Here is a 22,025-nt window from a genome sequence, read left to right as displayed (position 1 = left end):
AAGTCAGAGAGACCCAAAGGACTGCGGTGATTTAATACAATGGAGGTTCTCTATCTACAAGACAGAGAGGCCATGTGAAAGGACCTGAGTGTGGCCTCCAGATAGAAGGAGGCTGACAGCCAAGCAAGAAAACAAGGACCTCAAGCCTTTACCTACTCTATCTCATTCCCTTTTAATACTGAGGTAAGATTTACAGGGACATTCCAGGAACCAGAATGAAATGGTACCTAAAAGCTTCCAATCACCACACCCTTCCAGGATCATGGGTCCAATGGATAAACATCCTGAGTAAAATGTGGAAATTGACCCCTCGAGTAATAAGAACTTCTCCAAAGGACATCTCTGGAGCTAATTCTCAGAACCAGAACTGACAGTGATCTAGCGGACCACAGTTTGGTCAAGACTCATAATCATGTATACATCTCACCCCTGCCCCAATTCTTCCCATACTTAAATCAAAATCTCCTGTCAGAACCCTGAAAACAGGGCTTAGATGCTGGATCTCACTTGCTTTCCCTATGTGGCCTACCAACCAAGAAAAGCCCAGGACTAGATGAATACACAGCTGAGTTCTACAAGACCTTTAAAGAAGAACTAATACCAAAACTCTCCAATTTACTTCAGTAAATAGAAAAAGAGGCAGCACTTCCAAACTCATTCTATGAGGCCAATATCACTCTGATTCCAAAACCAGGCAAAGACACATCAAAAAAAGAGAAAACTTCAGACCAATATCTCTAATGAACACAGATGCAAAAATTCTCAATAAAATTCTGGCAAATTGAATACAAAAACATATCAAAAAGATCATGCACCATGATCAACTGGGATTCATCCCAGGGATGCAAGATTGGTTCAACATACAGAAATCAATAAATGTAATTCATTACATCAATAGACTTAAAGATAATAATCATATGAACATCTCAATAGACACAGAAAAAGTATTTGAGAAAATACAGCACCCCTTTATGTTCAAAACACTAGAAAACCTAGGGATAACAGGAACATATCTCAACATCATAAGGCTATTTATGCTAAGCCCCAGGCCAACATCATTCTAAATGGAGAAAAATTTAAGTCATTCCCTCTAAAAACTAGAACAAGACAGGGATGCTCTCTTTCACCACTTATATTTAACATAGTTCTTAAAACATTGGCTGGAAAAATTAGACTGAGGAAAGAAAGTAAAGGAGTACACATAGGAAAAAAAGAACTCAAATTGGCACTATTTGCTGATGATATGATTCTATACCTGGAAGACCCTAAAGATTCTACCAGAAAACTTCTAGAATTAGTAAATGAATTCAGCAAAGTAGCACAATACAAAATCAACACCCATCAATCAAAGACATTTCTGTATATCAGTGACAAATCCTCAGAAAGGAAAACTACCCTATTTTCAATAGCCTCAAAAACAAAAAACAAAAAAAAACTTGGGAGTCAACTTAACAAAAGAGGTGAAAGACCTATATAATGAAAATTACAAAACCCTAAAGAAAGAAATCAAAGAAGACCTTAGAAGATAGAAAGATCTACCTTGCTCTTGGATAGGCAGAATTAATATTATCAAAATGACCATACTTCCTACAGCACTTTACAGATTTAATGCAATTACAATCAAAATTCCAATGACATTCCTCATATAAATAGGAAAAGCAATCATGAAATTCATCTGGAAAAATAAGAGACCCAGAATAGCTAAAGCAATCCTTAGCAGGAAGAGTGAAGTAGATGGCATCAGTATACCAGACATTAAACTATATTACAGAGCAATAGTAACAAAAACATCATGGTATTAGCACCAAAACAGACTGGTAGACCAATGGTACAGAATAGAGGACCCAGAAACTAACCCACAAAATTACAATTATCTTATATTAGACAAAGTTGCCAAGAACATGCATTGGAGAAAAGATAGCCTCTTCAACAAATGTTGCTGGTAAAACTGGAAATCCATGTGCAACAAAATGAAATTAAACCCCTATCTCTCACCATGCATAAAACTCAACTCAAAATGGATCAAGGACTTAGGAATGAAACCAGAGACCCTGTGTCTAATAGAAGAAAAAGTAGACCCTAATCTCCATCATGTGGGATTAGATCCCAACTTCCTTAATAAGACTCCTGTGGTGTAAGAATTAAAATCAAGAATCAATAAATGGGATAAACTCAAACTGAAAAGTTTCTTGTCAGCAAAAGAAACAATCTGTGAGGTAAACAGAGAGACTTCATCCTGGGAGCAAATCTTTACCCCTCACACATCAGATAGAGCACTAAACTCTAGGGTATATAAGGAACTCAAAAAGCCAAACATCAAAAAAACAAATAACCCAATCCATACATTGGGGCAAGGGTGAGATGTATACATGATTATGAGTCTTGATCAACATGAAGAGATACTTCTCAGAAAAGATGATATACAATAAATCAACAAATACATGAAAAAATGTTCATCATCACTAGCAATTAGAGAAATGCAAATCAAAATCACTCTAAGATTTCATCTCAGAATGGCAGCTATTATGCATGCAAACAACAATAAATGTTGGTGAGGATGTGGGGAAAAATGTACACTCATACACTACTGATGGGACTGAAAATTGGTGCAGTCAATTTGGAAAGCAGTACAGAGATTTCTTGGAAAATTGGGAATGGAACCACCATTTCACCCAGCTATCCCTATCCTTGGTCTATACCCAAAGGACTTAAAAATAGCATACTACAGAGATACAGCCACATCAATGTTTATAGCAGCACAATTCACAATAGCTAAACTGTGGAACCAATCTAGATGCCCTTCAATAGATGAATGGATAAAAAAGTGGCATATATATACAATGGAATATTACTCAGCAATAAAAGAGAATAAAATCATGGTCTTTGCAGGTAAATGGATGGAGTTAGAGAAGATAATGCTAAGTGAAGTTAGCCAATCCCAAAAAACCAAATGCTGAAAGTTTTCTTTGATATAAGGAGGCTGATTCATAGTGGGATATAGTGGGATAGGAAGAGGGAGCATGGGAGGAATAGATGAACTCTAGATAGGGCAGAGGAGTTGGAGGGGAGGGGAGGGGGCATGGGGTTATTAATGATGGTGGAATGTGATAGACATTATTATCCAAAGTACAGGTATGAAGACACGAATTGGTGTGAATATACTGTGTATATATCCGGGGATATGAAAAATTGTGCTCTATATGTGTAATAAGAATTGTAATGCATTCTGCTGTCATATATATGTGTGTATGTGTGTGTGTGTGTGTGTGTTATCTCCCTGAAAATAGGGCTGAGATGCTGGATCTCACTTGTCTTCCCTATATGGCCATCCATATTGACTAATGTTCTTTTTCTTTTATATATATATATATATATATATATATATATATATATATATATATATATATCTTATTTATTTATTTATTTATTTTTATTTATTGTTGGTCATTCAAAACATTACAAAGTTTTTAATATATCATATTTCACAATTTGATTCAAGTGGGTTATGAACTCCCATTTTTACCCCGTATACCGATTGCTGTATCACATCAGTTACACTTCCATTGATTTACATATTGCCATTCTAGTGACTGATGTATTCTGCTGTTTATCCTATTCTCTACTATTCCCCTTCCCCTCCCCTCCCCTCCCCTCCCCTTTTCTCTCTCTACCCCCCTACTGTAAATCATTTCTTCACTTGTATTATTTTTCTCTTACCCCTCCTTTCCTCTTATATGTAATTGTGTATGACCCTGAGGCTCACCTTCCAATTCCATGCGATTTCCCTTCTCTCTCCCTTTCCCTCCCACCTCTCATCCCTGTTTAATGTTAATCTTCTTCTCAAGCTCTTCGTCCCTACCCTGTCCTTGGTTACTCCCCTTATATCAAAGCAGTCATTTGGCATTTGTTTTTTAAGGATTGGCTAGCTTCGCTTAGCATAATCTGCTCTAATGCCATCCATTTCCCTCCAAATTCTATGATTTTGTCATTTCTTAATGCAGAGTAATACTACATTGTGTATAAATGCCACATTTTTTTATCCATTCATCTATTGAAGGGCATCTAGGTTGGTTCCACAATCTTGCTATCGTGAATTGTGCTGCTATGAACATCGATGTAGCAGTGTCCCTGTAGCATGCTCTTATTAGGTCTTTAGGGAATAGACCGAGAAGGGGAATAGCTGGGTCAAATGGTAGTTCCATTCCCAGCTTTCCAAGAAATCTCCATACTGCTTTCCAAATTGGCTGCACCAATTTGCAGTCCCACCAACAATGAACAAGTGTACCCTTTTCCCCGCATCCTCGCCAGCACTTGTTGTTGTTGGACTTCCTAATGGCTGCCAATCTTACTGGAGTGAGATGGTATCTTAGGGTGGTTTTGATTTGCATTTCTCTGACTGCTAGCGATGGTGAGCATTTTTTCATGTACTTGTTAATTGATTGTATGTCCTCCTCTGAGAAGTGTCTGTTCAGGTCCTTGGCCCATTTGTTGATTGGGTTGTTTATTATCTTATTATCTAATTTTTTGAGTTCCTTGTATACTCTGGATATTAGGGCTCTATCTGAAGTGTGTGGAGTAAAGATTTGTTCCCAGGATGTAGGCTCCCTGTTTATCTCTCTTATTGTTTCTTTTGCTGAGAAAAAACTTTTTAGTTTGAGTAAGTCCCATTTGTTGATTCTAGTTGTTAACTCTTGCGCTATGGGTGTCCTATTGAGGAATTTGGAGCCCGACCCCACAGTATGTAGATCATAGCCAACTTTTTCTTCTATCAGACGCCGTGTCTCTGATTTAATATCGAGCTCCTTAATCCATTTTGAGTTAACTTTTGTACATGGCGAGAGAAAGGGATTCAGTTTCATTTTGATGCAAATGGATTTCCAGTTTTCCCAGCACCATTTGTTGAAGATGCTATCCTTCCTCCATTGCATGCTTTTAGCCCCTTTATCAAACATAAGATAGTTGTAGTTTTGTGGATTGGTTACTGTGTCCTCTATTCTGTACCATTGGTCCACCCCCCTGTTTTGGTACCAGTACCATGCTGTTTTTGTTACTATTGCTCTGTAGTATAGTTTGAAGTCTGGTATCGCTATACCGCCTGACTCACACTTCCTGCTTAGCATTGTTTTTGCTATTCTGGGTCTTTTATTATTCCATATGAATTTCATGATTGTTTTATCTATTTCTACAAGAAATGCTGTTGGGATTTTGATTGGGATAGCATTGAACTTATAGAGAACTTTTGGTAATATCGCCATTTTGATGATGTTAGTTCTGCCTATCCATGAACAAGGAATATTTTTCCATCTTCTGAGGTCTTCTTCTGTATCTCTCTTTAGGGTTCTGTAGTTTTCATTGTATAGGTCTTTCACCTCTTTTGTTAGGTTAATTCCCAAGTATTTTATTTTTTGGGGGGATATTGTGAATGGAGTAGTTGTCCTCATTTCCGTTTCAGAGGATTTGTCGCTGATATACAAGAAAGCATTTGATTTATGCGTGTTGATTTTATATCCTGCCACTTTGCTGAATTCATTTATTAGCTCTAATAGTTTCTTTGTAGACCCTTTTGGGTCTGTTAGGTATAGAATCATATCATCTGCAAATAGTGATAATTTAAGTTCTTTTCCTATTTTTATGCCTTTAATTTCTTTCATCTGTCTAATTGCTCTGGCCAGTGTTTCGAGGACTATGTTGAACAGAAGTGCTGAGAGAGGGCATCCCTGTCTTGTACCAGATCTTAGAGGGAATGCCTTCAATTTTTCTCCATTCAGAATGATGCTGGCCTGTGGCTTATCATAGATTGCTTTTACAATGTTGAGGTATGATCCTGTTATCCCTAATTTTTCTAGAGTTTTGAACATAAAGGGATGCTGTACTTTGTCAAATGCTTTTTCTGCATCTATCGAGATGATCATATGGTTCTTATTTTTAAGTCTATTGATGTGGTGAATAACATTTATTGATTTCCGTATATTGAACCAGCCTTGCATCCCAGGGATGAATCCTACTTGATCATGGTGTATAATTTTTTTGATATGATTTTGAATCCGATTCGCCAGAATTTTATTGAGGATTTTTGCATCTAGGTTCATTAGAGATATTGGTCTGTAGTTTTCTTTCTTTGAAGTGTCTCTGTCTGGTTTAGGTATCAGGGTGATGTTGGCCTCGTAGAATGTATTTGGAAGTTCTCCCTCTTTTTCTACTTCCTGGAATAGCTTGAAAAGTATTGGTGTTAGTTCCTCTTTAAAGGTTTTGTAAAACTCTGCTGTATACCCATCCGGTCCTGGGCTTTTCTTAGTTGGTAGTCTTTTGATGGTTTCTTCTATTTCCTCTATTGTTATTGGTCTGTTTAGGTCGTCTATATCTTCCTGACTCAATCTGGGCAGATCATATGACTTTTCACCATTATCTTCTCTGTTTCTTTTGGGGGCAAATAGTTGGACTTGATTTATTGGAGTCCCCCAGAATCAGGCCTTCAGCATAGGACTCTAGTAACCAAATTAGGAAGTTTGTCCAAACTTCTGACATATAGACACATGAATCTAATATGTGAGTATTGCTTTAAACTGACTTCTCAATTTCCCCTATATTTAATGGACCCATGAGATCGAGTTAAAGCCATTGGAAAGTAGGTGGGGATATGACCTTTGTTCCCAAGCCTGGTCCATAAAAATCTCCAACAATGATCCTTTGTTCTCTTTCCACATCTACTGTAGCAATGGAGGTAACTCTAGAGAAGCTGTGAAAGTCACATATTAAATATGAAAGAATCTACATCAACCTGTGTCCTTGAATGACTGTGTAAAGGAGGAATTATCCATTTCTATTGTGTTTCTGCAATTAGAAATGTGTGTGTGTGTGTGTGTGTGTGTGTGTGTGTGTTTACCTCATCTAGGGTTATCTTTTTTTAATTTATATATTACAGTGGAATGCATTCCACTTCTTATTACACATAAAGAGCACAATTTTTCATATCTCTGGTTGTATACACAGTATATTCACATGAATTTGTGTCTTCATACCTATACATTGGATAATAATGATCATCACATTCCACCATCATTACTAACCCCATGCCCCCTCTTAACTAACACAGAAGTTTTCATAAGGTTGGAAAACTCAAGGAAGAGAATGATTCAGCCATGGAAAGAACTAGAAAAAGTGAATTCCAGTCAGAGGGAAGAAAAGTGGGAAAGCACTTCTTGCATTTAAAAAAAAAAAAAACCAGAAAAGATATAAGGATAGCAATGTGGAAATACATGGAAATGGGGATACTAAAATAAGACCAAGAAAGAAGATAAGAGTTAGAAAATAAGTGTTAGAAGCCAATGTAAAGCATTTGGATTTTATTTTAATTTAGATATGAGGGATGAAGGAGAGATACTCCAAGATTAAATCTGTGGTTTTCTTTTCAAGCAAAAGAATGCATAGTATTACTGGTTCCTAAGATGAGAGGCAGGACAAAGAACAAGTTGATAAGATGTGTAGATGAAACAGATTTCGGTTTTAGGAAGGTGGAGCAAAACTGCCTGTGGTAAGAGTGCCCAGTTTAGAGTTAGAAGTGTTCACGGCTTGGGAAGAAGTAACTCCTTGTAAATATAAGGATTACTGGGTTGTTATATGGACACTGCTTGAGTGTTCCAAGAACTCCATGACAAACCAGTGTTGGTGGGTGGAGATAAAAGAGACTACACCAGACCTGGAAAAATAATTGGGAAATTGGGAGGGTATGTTGTCACAGACATCAAGGGAAGAAAGGTCCAGGATCATTAATTATAAGGCCTCCACCTTGTCCTTGAATTGGGGAAAGCAAGGACTTCGACAGCCTAGGAAAGAACAGTTTCAGTTGAGTGGTGAAGTCATTGGGGAGACAATGTAGGAGTCATGGGTTCAATCATGTTTCCCGCAAAGAGATATTCCAGTCCTAAGCCTTGGTACATGTGAGTATGATTTATTTGAAAATAGTCTTTGTAGATATCATAAAGTTAAGTTGAGATCATACTAGATCAAGGTGGGCTGTAATTCCTGTATGGCTGGAAGAGAGAAATTTGGACACAGGGAGGGCAGCCTCTTGGTGATGACAGAGCAGGATCAGAGAGGCGCAATTGCAAGCTGAGAATGTTATGGATCTCCAGTAACTTTTCAAACCTGGAAGAGGCAGGGAGGGATCTTCCCCAACAGTTTTCAGAGGATGGATGGCCCTGTTGAGACTTTAATTTCAAGTTTCTAGTCTCCAGAACAAGTTGAGAGAATACATTGATGTTGTATTCAGGCATCCAGTTTTAGATATTTTGTTATAGCAGAATTCTAGAAACTAATACTCTTGTAAGGAAACAAAGAAAGTGAGTCATTGTAAGAGGAATGTCAACATGTGAAAGGCAAGGCTGGGGCCAGGAATTGGATGAGGGATTCAGAAAACACAATTTTTTTTTGCCACTCCCAACTACATGTGTTGTGACTAAGATCTACAATGTCCCCCAAATCTTCATCTATGGAAAACATGCATCAAGGTTCAGAGGTGGAGATTTTAGGCAACGATGAGATCATGAAGGTTCTGACCTCATCAGTGAGTTAAGCCATTAATGAGATTATTTAATCTATTAATAGCTGGCTGGAATACTAGGATGTGGAACCTAGTTGGGGGAAGGGAGGAGGGGAGCTTGGAAGGTTTTTATCTTCTTTTTGGCCCTTTCTTTCCTTTCTTTTTTCCTTCTTTCCTTCCTTCCTCTTTTACTCTCTCTTCCTTCCTTCCTCCCTTTCATTTCTTCCTTTCTTTCTTTTTCCCTCTTTCCCTGCTTCCTAGCTGCTAAGTTGACATTCTTCTGACACACCCTTCTGCCATATTGTCCTGCCTCACCTCAGATTCAAAGAAATGGAGCCAGCCAACAAAGGACTGAAACTCTGAAACCATGAGGAAACAAATTAATTGTCAAGTAATTTGGTCACAGTGACACAAAGTTGACTAACATGTGTCAGGCTATAGAAATAGTGATGAAAGGAGCTAGTAGGAGACGAAAGGTAAACATGCAGAAAAGGAAGTTTAACTGATGAAGAAGTCCTCACCAAGGTATGAGAAGATGGAATCTCATGGGGGATTAGCCACCTGCAGGGAAATGGACACTTGTTTTTCTTTTTTTTTTTCCTAAGTGAGAAAGGAAGCATTGACTCTGACCTAGGAAAGCTAATAAGCTTCATGACAGCAAGTTGAGGAATCCCATCCAAGTGCATCCATTTGAGGTTCAGTAAAGTCATCTACTAAGATTAAGCCAGGTCCCTGTGAAGAGCTGTTGACAATAAGTGAAGAATTGGTCATGCTGAATGGGAAGTAAAGCAGATTAGAGAAATAAAGAAAGGTGATCGGGCTGGGGATGTGGCTCAAGCAGTAGCTCGCTTGCCTGGCATGCGCGGGGCGCTGGGTTGGATCCTCAGCACCATGTAAAAATGAAATAAAAATGTTGTGTCCACCGAAAACTAAAAAATAAATAAATAAATAAATAATTTTTAAAAAGTTCTCTCTCTCTTAAAAAAAAAGGAAGGTGATCAAGAAACATCAAAAGTCTATTGGAGATTAAAGGACATCAGATATCAGAATGCCACCCATCTGCATGCTTTTCAACTTTATTCCCACTGAGCTCAGGACTTCAGGCATAGTCTCGAGAAATACTATTAGATTTATCTATATTTGATGAGTTTTCATTTGAATTTATTGTAATAACGATGGTACAAGAGAGTAGAGACAATTAAAAAAGAAATATTTCAAGTTGTATACCATGGAGCTAGCTTAGGAGAGAGGGAAAGACAGGATTTAAGGGAGAGATGGGGAAGGGTTGAGTGATTAAGACAGTTTTAAAGAAAAACAAAAATATTTTTAGAACAAGTAAATTACCAAAATAACTGGAAAAAATTGGTGACTGTTTTTGGGGGATAGTGGAATATCTGAACTGGTTGGTTGTGTTAAATATGGAGCATTTCTAGGTCATGGCAAGGCCCCAGATATTAAAACGAGAGCAAGTAACTTAAAAGCACAGTGGCCCTTCCTGTTGATTAGACCATAAAGCATCTGAGAGACTGAGCTGTCCAGTGAATTGTTAAGATGGAAGTTGAAACCACACAGAATGTTGCCAGATCCTATAGTAAGGAAGGAGGGGGGAAATCTAGGGGGTCAAGTTTTTATTGAATCAAGAAACAAGTCAGGATTTTGGTAAAGTTTAGTTAAGAGCATGGATCTTATGGTATTGGTGAATATTAAAGGAAGACAGAAAAGTAATAACGTGGAGTGATATATAGTAGAAATAAAGCAGAGGATGCTAACCCTCTCTCAATCTGAATCAAAATAAGAAATAAATCATGAAGAGTATGAGAACTTATTAAACCATTCCCTACAAGGCCTTTGAACCTTTTGTTCTCCATTGTATCTTCAATGCTTAGAAGATGTTGAAAAATTATTGAGAGTCTATATCAACAGATAATACTCATTGAATGAACTATTTCAGACCAAAATGATTATTTTCTCACTTTTACTGTGGTGAGATATATAGATTTTCAAAATGATTTTGAAATACATGCCTTATCTTCCCTAATGGGTTTAAGGAATTTGGAGGAAATTTTAGAATATCAAATCATCAAACGCACATATTCATACATCCAGTCACAGGTTAAACTGGGTTCCCCCCAAATTCATATGTTGAAGTCCTAGGCCACACAACCTCAAAATGTCACCTTATTTGGCATGATGAGCCTTTCAATTGGTAGTTCAGATAAGATCATAATGGTGGGTTCTAATCCATTCTCACAAGTGTCTTTACAGAAAGGAACTCTTTGGACACAGACCAGCACAAAGGAAGAACAGCATGTGAAGATGAGGCTGAGATTGCGTTAATGCACCTACAAGCCAATGAACCCCCAAGATGGCCAGCAAATCACCAGACACCAAGCGAGAGGAATGGCATAGCTTCTCCCTTAGACTTCAAAGAAACCCATGTTGCCAACATCTTGATCTGGGACTTCTTTGTCTCCAGAATTATGAGACAGTAATGCTGTTTAAGCTAAGCAGGTGCAATACTATGCTATGGCAGCCCCAGCAAACTTACAAGTGGTTTTTTTTTTCTACCTAGTGGGTGATTAAATGAAAATTTTGAGGAAGCTACAGGAACAGCCTACCTCATTAAAACTGTTTACCAAGTTTAGCATATTAATTACCTCTGAATTATGCATCAGTATTTGTTATTTACTCTAAAATATTAATTTACTGATTCTCAGTGTTTTTTCAATTTAATTCATTTCAACTCAATTCAATAAAAGTTTGTGAGATGCTAACTGTATACTTCTTCCTTTATGATAGATACTATATAAAGATTATAAAAATGAGTGACATAATAATTATACTACATGCCCATGTATTTTTATTATGGAGTCAAGATTTACTCTCTTTAAAAATAAATTAATATTATAAGATAGACTATATTAAAATGATAAATATGTAGGGAAATGACACACAAAAAAATTGTGACTCAAAGGAGAAACTGGGAATTGAGGTAAATTATCAGGTATGTATAACATTTTGATAGTAGCATATAGTGCTAGAGGTATAGGGAATGAGTAAGTTGATCAACCTGATTAAATATCCAGATAAAGACTTGGAGAAACTAGAAGGTAGGCATTAATAGGTAAGTGCAAACAGATTCCTAGGATGACCGTCCTTTACACAAATTTTATCTCATACATTATAATTGGGAAAAAATACCAAAAAAATTTCTTATTTCTGATGTCCACACTGCAGAGAATTTTAACAATAAAAATACTCCCTTTTAAAAAAAAAAGAAAGCACTAGAACCCCATTAATAGGAGATAATCGTACATTGGTGTATATCTCTACATATACAAGTGTATGTGCATACATACACATCCACATATATACAGATGTATACACACTTATTTTTGGATAAAACAGATTCATATACTACAGTCTATTAAAATATTTGCTTTTCACATGTTTCTACATTAAATATTTATCTAAAGTATTGTAAGCTATATGGTCACACAATATTCCATTGTTGGACATTTAGAATGGTAGATTTGGAATTTTTGCTGTTATGCACAGGTCAGTGAACTTAAGAAGCAGAGTTTTAATTGCATAGATAAAACATTTCTATACTTATTTCCCAGCTTGGCTTGAAGAAGAGGTAGATGCTTCATTTTATAAGTCTTTAATGGCTTTCTGAAAGGTAGGAATTCAACCACAGATGCTACCTTAGCAACTGCTGGGGGGTCAGAGGATTCAGGATGTAGATAATACAATAAAAAGACAGCTCCCTTGATTCATTCTCCCTCCCACATTCTCTGAAAGAAGTCATTGAAAAGAGAGATACGGTGTTTGACTTTAGCCACAGTAAGTGCAAAGACAGCACAGGGAATCTATGCCACATTAACACTCAAGACTTGAGGACATAAGTTTGGGGGCTCTTAGGAGCTGTTGCTTGGACAGTGGTTCCATAGGTATGTTCATCAAGCTGTACCCGTAAGTTGCATTCACTTTTCTATGGAAAGTCACAACTTAAGAGTTTTAAATAAATAATAATAGACAGTTCCTGTTTGTCCAGCTCTCCATGGACAGACACAATCCATTGTCTTTTTTCAGCATTTAGCTCTACTGCTTTTCTAACTGAACATCATTCCCACCATCCCTAGGAAATCCCTTCAAACAGAGTCCTTTCCTCTCATTTAAGAGCATAATAGTCCTCAATTCAGTTAACAAATCATCAGTATATTTAGGCACAGATCTTAAAATACAAATTTAAATATGTTTTCTTTCTCCCCATATTGGTGCACATAGGAGCAACTTGAGAGAAGAATGACACTTTGATTGTATTTGTTTTACGGTAAGCACAAGTGATAGCTAAATGTTCCATACAAGCCATCTCGTTTTTTTGACCCCTTGTTACCAAATAAACTTGACTCTTGAGAGTAGACCATCCGCTGTGCTTTAAGCCACCATACTATCCCCAGCCTTGTGTAACTATTGAGGACTTTCTGGTCACAGAGGGAGTGGCTTAGTAACTTGGCTTCTGAAAAATATAATTTCTTTTTATAGCTTAACTCTTTCCCCCTGTATCCTTAAGGTTTCTTAGGCTTTGTGTAATTTAATGCTCTGTCTGTGACATAAAAAGCGCACATGGTGACTCATGGATGAGATCATAGCCTTACCTGAAAAGCCTCACATGCTCTGCCTTATTAATAAGGCCTACAGTTTAAAGCACAAGGATTTTAACAGGACGCCCCTTGGCGATATTATATAAGGGAAGTGTTTTCCAGGTACTGCATTGTGGTATTCAAAACTGCAAAATTACAGAAAACATCCAGGCTAAAGTGAAGTTTTATTTTGCTATGAAAGGACCGATTGTAAACCATCAGCATGAATGAATATAATTTAGCTCAAATTTGTAGAGTGTTGATAAGGTTCCTTATAACGCTTGGTTAGAAGTACCTAACCTTTAAATGCATTTTATTGTGCCATAAGCAATATAACTTCTTCTTCAATAAATTTCTCATCGTAAGACTTAAGTATTTGGAAGGTTCAAGATGAGCATTTTTATTTTGCTGTTTATACACTGTTCTTTTTGACCTTGACCAAGTAAGACCAAAAAAAAAAAAAGTTTTAGCATTTTGAGTTGGTTAAAGATATAAAGACTTATTGACTTTCTGACTTCATCAGAATTTTAGCTATTTTTCCTATTTTCCTTCTCCTCTCCTTCCTCTTCCCTTTCTTCTTTTTCCCTTTTTTTTTTCTCCCTTTCTCTCCCCAATCCCCAACATTCCATATGTGCTGTTATCCATGTCTGACTGCTTCAGTCTCACTGCTAGACACCTTGGTCCTGATGAAATAGCAAAGGTAAGGTGCTACCATTAGTTCTAGGATTTAGCCGTTCATGTTCAATCATAAGACTTCTATAGATTATTTAGATGATATACTTGAACACATATGTGTAAAGTGGATTGGTGTCAAGTGTTCAGTTTTTTTCCCAGTAGAGTCCCTATTGACTTTTACCCCTTTGAGATTCTAGAAATTATCGAAAACAAGGGCTTAAGTTATGTTAATCAAAAACAATTTGTGTAGTCAAAATAAAACTGTTCTGAGGTATTACTCTTCTGTTCTCAGCAGAAACCACAACTTATGTCAACCTTCTCGTCATATTTGATAGGCACTTCTCTCTATTACCACCATCTTGCTATTCTTGTTCCCCCCAATTTTGTAGGCTTTTCTGAAACATCTCACAAACTTCTTAAAGATTGCCAGTTTCTGGTAGGGTGCTCATTTAAAATGAGAATGATCTGGTTGGCTACAGTTTGGATAGTCATCATCAATCAGGACGCTTCTAGCCTGAACTTTGAAACCATCCTAGTATGTTGAACAATCTCACAATGTGTTCCTTCTTTCTCCCTATTTATGAACAGACTGTATACACACATCATAAAGGGCCAACAATAGCTCTACTAGTGATATCAATATAGGTTTTTCAATATTTCAATAATGTTTTTAATCATAAGCCTTAAAGCACAATTGTTTTTGCCTCGAAATTCTTAAAAATCTGTTATGGGACAGAAATAAGAGATTAATGGAGATCTTGCAAAAAAAGATAAATGGCACCACCAGAATACCACAAAACTGGGGGAAAAATTAATTGAACCTATACTTTTGATAAATATTTATTTTTTGCAGAAGAAAAATGCATACTAGTTTAAGCTGTCATTATACTAACCTACATCCTATTTTTCATATTATTAGTAATACATAATGTGGTAGTTTATATTCAAAAATAAAACTAGAATGTATATACCTCATGTATTTATCCAGAAATACACCAAGGTTACTATGGTTACGAAAAATCCATTACCTTTGAATACAGAATGAAAAAGTTTGACTTAAAGTGTGTGCTATTTATTATAGCAAACATCAACAGCCTTCGGGAGGTTCTCTAACTGGATTCATTTTTCAGTGTCAGAACTGACCCAGCATACTACTAGCTTATGGCCTATGCAAGGCAAAAATTTGAACTGTATGCATTTTTAAATATATTTTGTACTAACTCAAGGTGCAGCAATGCCTTTGACTTTTAATGCTTCATATTTAAGAGAAAGAAGAAAAAAATTCAAAGCACCTAGATGCTAAGTGGTTTCTGGATTGAAATGCATGTGCTCTTTCCTATATCCACCATGTCAGCCAGATCCATTTGCTAAATAACAGGAGGATGTCGGCGCTATGTGAAGATTCAAAAGGAAACCACATATAAGTGGAGGAGTGCAAAAAAAATGTTGACACTTTGAATATTTAGAAGGGGACATTAAACCAAGTTATTAAGGAAGTTTTTGATAGTGTAGAAGACAAAGAATTTTAAATAATGATGGGATGATAACCAGGGAAAATGATATGAAACATAGCTGTTGATGAAATTTCAAAATTATCCCTTACTAGTATTAAATTTATGCTTATTATGAGTGTGATCAGATGAATTAAAGTAAATATAAAGGGCTAATAATCACACAGGAAAGTTATCAATATAACCAGAATTTGAAAATGCAAATAAATAAAAGGATATTTTTACTTGTCAAAAATATCAAAGATTTAAAAAACATTCATTGTGATAATTTTTCTGGAAATAAGGTGATACCATTTATCAAATATTCTATAAAATTTCACTATCTTTGATTGCTGTTCCTTCTGAAAACCTACCAAATAAAGATTTATATATAATAAAACTTATCACAATATATTTAAAATAGAGATAAATGCTCAAGTGTGAAATGCATGAATGTACATCCATTTGATGAAGGTTGATGTTTTTAAAATATAATTATAAAGGAGGGGCTGAGGTTGAGGCTCAGCAGTAGAGCATTCACCTAGCACATGTGAAGCACTGGGTTTGATCCTCAGCACCACATAAAAAATAAAATAAATTAAATAAAGGTTAAAAAAATAGACATTCTGGGCTGGGGATGTGGTTCAAGCGGTGGCGCTCGCCTGGCATGCATGCGGCCCAGGTTCGATTCTCAGCACCACACACAAACAAAGATATTGTGTCCGCAGATAACTAAAAAATAATAATAAATTTTTTTCTCTCTCTCTCTCCCTCTCCCTCTCCCTCTCCCTCTCTCCCTCTTTCCCTCTCTCCCTCTCTCCCTCTCTCACTCTCTCTTTAGAAAAAAAATAAACATTCTTTAAAAAATATAAGGGAATATAGTTACAGTAAGGCAATATGCAAGGGTACAAAAATATACATGAGATCTAGCTCAATTTTGTTAAAATAAATAAAGTTCCCAAAAAACTAAAGGCCAAATGTTTTCTCTGATTAGTGGATGCTGATCTATGATGGGGAGTGGGGCATGAGAAGAATGGAGGAAATTTGGATTGGGCAAAGGGAAGGTGGGGAGGGTTATTAGGATAGGAAAGATGGTGGAATGAGATGGATATCATTACCCTAGGTACATGTATGATTGCATGAATGGTGCATCTCTACACCACGTACAACCAGAGAATTGAAATGTTGTACTCCATTTGTGTACGATGAATTGAAATGCATTCTGCTGTCATGTAAAACTAAGAAGGAAAAATAAAAAATTAAAAAAGATAAAGTCCTTAAAATGCCCTAAAAATAAAAAGAATGAAGTACTAGAGGGAATCACTTCAAATAATTAGAGTTTCTTCTTGTGTTGTAGAATAATAAGATATTAGTATCTGCATGTTTTAAATTACCTTCAATAAATATATTTTACTTTCATTATTAATTTTATAATTTTAAAAATGTTATAAATGTCTAATAGACTGCATTTCTCAGTGATTCTGTGAAAAGACATTTCAGCACTATAGTGATCCATTTAAATGGACCTAAATTACCACCATTCCTGATAGCACCCGTCTCACTAGTGGAAGTTCCATTCTCAAACCACTCAACATGGGAAGGATATTAGGTCACAGAAACCCCAACACAAAGACAAGCAACGAGTACCAATAGCATCATAGTTATACATCATGATGGAATGTGACATATACAGACTAAAGCCCTTTTAAGTGGCTAAGCAGTAGCCTACCACTTTCTCCTCATATAACTTCCGTCAGGGAGATTCCGTTTTCTCTTCTATCTTTTCTATGAGTCCTAGTGGACAGATTAACTTTGAAGGTATAAGTGACTTGAATTTAGTGCATATCATAGGAATAAAACCTTAGAGTTTGAATGGGATCTTAAAGGCAATTTTATTAATCTCTAATGCAATTTGAGAGTCTCTGCAGAAAGGGGGGCATTTGATCTATGCTATAGCAAAGGCACTTGCTTCAGGGTGCTGTTATAGACTGAACTGTGTCCCCCTAAAACTCATGTTGAAACTCTAACCTCCAAAGTGACTGCATTTGGAAACAGGGCTTTTAAAGGGATAATTAAGACTCAATGAGGGAATAAGAGTTGGGACCTAGGAGGGGACGTAGGTGATCTGGCCACGACACTTGCCATCCCATTGGTCTCCAGGGTTGATTCAGCTGATCTGGCTGGCTGGGCAGTGTCCCCTTTCTCCCTCTTCTCCATATGTGTCCCTCCTAAAGCTGCACACTCAGGCAAAGAGGATGCTCTTCCCTGATAGAGGAGGATTGTTCTTTGGTCAAGAGTATATAAGTAGTTATGCTCCACTGCTAGAACCTCCCAACAAGCTCTCAAGAGTGGGAACCAAATATGACTGGTGCCCTTACAGAAACAGGAAAAGACATACCAAGGATGTGTTTGCATAGAGGAAAAGTCATTTGAGGACACAGTGAGAAGGTGGCCATCTGCAAGCAAAAGAGAAGGTCCTCAGGAGAAACAAAACCTGCTGACACCTTGACTTGGAATTATAACCTCCAAACAGTGAGAAATAAGTTTATTTTGAAGCCAAACAGTTTGCCTTTTTTTTTTTTTTAATGGTAGTCCCAGCCCACTAACAATGGCATTCTGTGATTTACAATCAGGTACATTGTTATGGTCCCCACCACAATAAAATATGTCCAACAAAAGAATGTATGGAGAAGAAAAGTATGGACTCTGGGACCAGATGGACCTATATTTAAATGAGTTCCTTCAATTACTGACTAGACTTTCTTGACTTGTCTAGGCTTCATTTATCCAGATAGTAGATTAGGAGAGTGGTGTACATCTTTCAAGTCCATCTTAACTTTCCAGGCTTAGTTCCCTCCTTCAGACCAATACTGAAGTCTCAACACACTTCATATCTTAAGCTATTGGGAGACAAGGGATGTTTTTGAGAAGCTATGAAGCTTCTAGGAAAAAGACGATGTGAGTGATATTGAAGCTAATCACTTCCTAGAGGACCAATTCAGCATTCACTTTGTTCTTTTAGCTAAGTTGCTACTTTTTATTTCCCTTTTCTCTGCCACTTTTATTCCAAACCCCACTTCCAGTTCCCCTTGCTATTTTTTGTTTAATGTTGTTCCTAGGAGTCCAGAGACTTTATTCTTTCCTCCAACACCATGGATTCACTGCTTACTCTGCGATAGGTCCTGGAGTTGCAGTAATGAACCAAGCAGACCTGCTCATGTCCTTATGACACTTATAGTTTAGGAGAGCAAACAAGCAATCTTGTTCAAAACAATGCAAACAACAACGAAAAAAAAATGGTGAGGGCTATAATGATATTAAGTGAATATAGGGGAATACTCAAGTCATACCTGGGGGATTAGAGAATTCTCCTCAAAAGAAAAGTTAATCCAGGTCTACAAGGTACAATACCCCATTATACACAATGATATATTTTGATTCCAGAAGATTTTTGTGTACTCATTATTAATGCATATGTAAAGTTCATTCTATGCTGTACTTTAATAATAATCATTTTTTTTCTAAAATAATTTCTGTGTCCTATAATTTTTAGTTAAAATTATGCCATCAACTTTAATCTTATGATCCAATTTTGTTAGGGTAAAATTAATCTATTGTTCAGCTTGTAATTTGAACTCTGTGCTTTACAGAAAATAATAATTATTTTTATCAACTTTATCAAGTGCCAACATGATATATATTTTAATACAATCTAATTTCTTGAAAATTTTTAAGAATGTAGTTATTTCCATTTTACAGATTCAGACATGTCTCAGAGAAGTTAAGTAACTTGTTTCAAGTTCACTCTCACTAGACTTAGGGTTGGTGTCAACGTTTATTACTCACAGACTGTGTGAGCACAAGTTCTGTATGCCTCAGTCTCCTCACTTGTAAAATGGGAGTAAGAACATCCACTGTATAGAAAAAATGCTCCAGAATTCTCTCTCACCATGATGAACAAAATAAAAATGATAGCTCTTGTCCTTTTAAGGTCCTTAAAGAATATAGCTGAGAATATGACTCTCCATCAGTGCCTCATTCCAACATCCAAATGTGTCCCCATGAAGCTGGGAGTGCCAAGACGATAGGGCATTGTCTGGCTGCTTCCCTGTTGTAACCTTGGTACCTGGCATTAATGTGAATGAGTGAATACATACATAATTAATTCTACCTCTGACTCTAACTTGTCGTGCCCTTTCACAAAGAACTTAATATCTCTAGGCTTCAGTTTTTAAATCAATCAATATTTGATTAATAATATCTAACCCGAGAGACAAATAGAGTATATAAAGTCATATTATATAGGACATTATAAGTACTATACAAATACAAACCCTGTGCAGACACCAAATGACAAACCTAATGTAGGTCCCTTGTATTTAGAAAGCTTTCCAACAATTTATTTTACTTCACTGTCTATATGATCAGGCCTATATACTGTGTTTATTCTCAAATGGTTTAAAATTCAGACCACAGTGAGTGACACGAACCTGAGTGTTAAGATTATTCCACATGAATGAGGATCTTATGGTAGCTAGCCACATGATTGTGAATTTGTTGAAAGGACATCACTGGTCCAATCTGGATCTGGCACTGAAGTGGACCACACTGGGCCCAGCTGCACTCCTGTGATTAGAGGGAGACAGAGTGGTCTATGCTAAGCCCTTGTGCTGGTCTATTCCCAAGGTCTCCTCTGCATCTGAGCAAAGTCATAGTGGTGCAAGGGACTGAGGGAAGGCGTGGTGGTGGGGTACTACAGTAGAGAACACAAACCTTGAAGTGACCCAGGAGGCAGCATGTGCAATTTTTTATATTTTTCCAGCTTTGGCTTTACCCTAATATGACATAATACTAATATGATCTTAAAGATCACGAAACAGGAATAGTTATGAGGAGACAAAAATAAGTAACTCAATTTAAAAAAAAAAAAGAACATTTTCACATAATTTCACAGTATAGTTATTTGGCATATTAAAAACTATTAACAGAGAATGACAGAAGTCTTACCTTTGACTGTGTAGTTCTCTCCTTTGCCTGAATAGAGCACCTTCCCATCCATATATAAAGAGTACTGAGTTAAAATACCATTTACTTGTTTGGGTGGTTTCCAGGAAAGTAACAAAGAATTGGGAAGGGATTTAGCTACTGGTGGCTCAACCTCTTGTGGTGCTATAGAAGGAAAAAAAGAAAAGAAAAAGATTTATAGAGTCTAATTTTAGTTTACTTTTCTAACTCAAACTTTTTAGATCCAAACCCATAAATCATGAAATAAACCTGAAATCCCTTGCATGGAAATGTTCCTGATTCGTGGGCAGCTTGTCAGTAATTGCTTTAGGAACAGTGCTAAATAACTGTCCTGAATTTATGAGAATTTGCATCAGTGATGGATGGGGAGTCCTTACAGTAGTTCACTTGACAGACATTTGTGTTACTTCACCAAAAGTATTATTAACCCATAATGTCTATGTGGGACAGTGCCAATTAAAGCAAATTGAACAGACAGAGTGCCCCTAGCCTCGAGGAGCTTACGATCTGAGATAGGCAACATCCTGACAGCAGATCATAATAGATGTTTTTAAAAATCTCTGCAAAAACTTTCAGAATAGCTAGAAAAGGGACAACCAATGGAATTAATTATATCTAGAAACTACACTGCAGGCATTTTTTTTTTTAAATAAGATTTGTTCATTTTACATAGTGGTCAAAGAAATAGAGTAAATGTTTTCAAAAATGGACCCTAAATACAAACATTATTTAATAAAATAAAAATAATTTTTTGGAAAATTTGGAATTCTTTAAATAATGACAAGGAAATGTGAAGTGAATGAGTAAGGATTCCCTCTGGGACATAGCTATGAAATAGATGTGAAGGGGACCAGGCAAAATCTAGACAGAGGGTGGAGTGGATGAACAGAAAGTAATGAGATATGGGACACTTTGTCCCAATGAAGGCTGGTGGAAGTACATGCAAAAAGGGGTGATGATCATGTACCCCAGCAGACATAATGACACACTGAGAAAAAAAGATGCCATTTTTAGTAAACTAGCTGGGGAAAATACTGAGAAAATACTAACAATGGGTCACTGCTGATGTAGCCCAGATTAGAGGGATCTGGTTAGATCAGGCATAAAACAGAAAAAAAGAAGTGTCACAAAAAGGATTTTACGAAATCTGTTTTCTTGCCACTGCTTTGGCTACAGATCTCTTTCTTTTTCTTAAATATCTTCTATGCAAATGGTGCTTGTTGAAGGATTTAAAAGAGGGAGAGAGGAAAGAGGAGGAGTGGAGGGATGGATACGAGGAAAAAGAGAGAGACCAATGGACTCTTTTTCCCTAGAGATCAAGCCTTTAAATCTCCTAAATAACTTCACAACTAGACAGCATAAGAAATGTATGGTTCCTCTCATCCAGGAGATAGAAATATGAAGTAACAATGCTTCAAATGTTTTGAGAGCTGTTATTTCTTGAAGTGATGGGTTCAGATGCTTGAGCAAAGCTTTCAACTCCAGAGTGCTAAAATATTTTCTCTTTCCCACTGCCTTCTTAACATGTGCTTTCTGAAACATTAATTTATTCCAACAGTTTGTAAGTTGCAAGTAAAACAAAAGTGAGACTTATGTCGGAAGGAACTGAGCAGTGATTAATAATGCCTCAATTGGCATTTGGAGGCTCCA

The 22,025-nt window shown here is 36.6% G+C and overlaps 1 protein-coding gene across 1 annotated transcript in view; it reads right to left on the bottom strand.

Annotated features, from left to right (window-relative positions):
• The window catches only part of USH2A (usherin), a gene marked incomplete at its 3' end in the record, with an annotated part of 798,897 nt that overhangs the window by 399,697 nt on the left and 377,175 nt on the right, over positions 1-22,025 (bottom strand). Inside the window, exon 32 of the mRNA XM_081297837.1 lies at positions 20,358-20,519. Within this exon, the coding sequence (XP_081153963.1) occupies positions 20,358-20,519 (162 nt within the window). The remainder of the gene's footprint in view (positions 1-20,357; positions 20,520-22,025) is intronic.

The sequence above is a fragment of the Spermophilus citellus genome (assembly GCF_964194105.1).
Source record: "Spermophilus citellus genome assembly, chromosome: 6".
Lineage (NCBI taxonomy): Eukaryota > Metazoa > Chordata > Mammalia > Rodentia > Sciuridae > Spermophilus > Spermophilus citellus.
The sequence above is the reverse complement of the archived record's forward strand: the minus strand, read 5'-3'. Positions and strand labels throughout refer to the sequence as shown.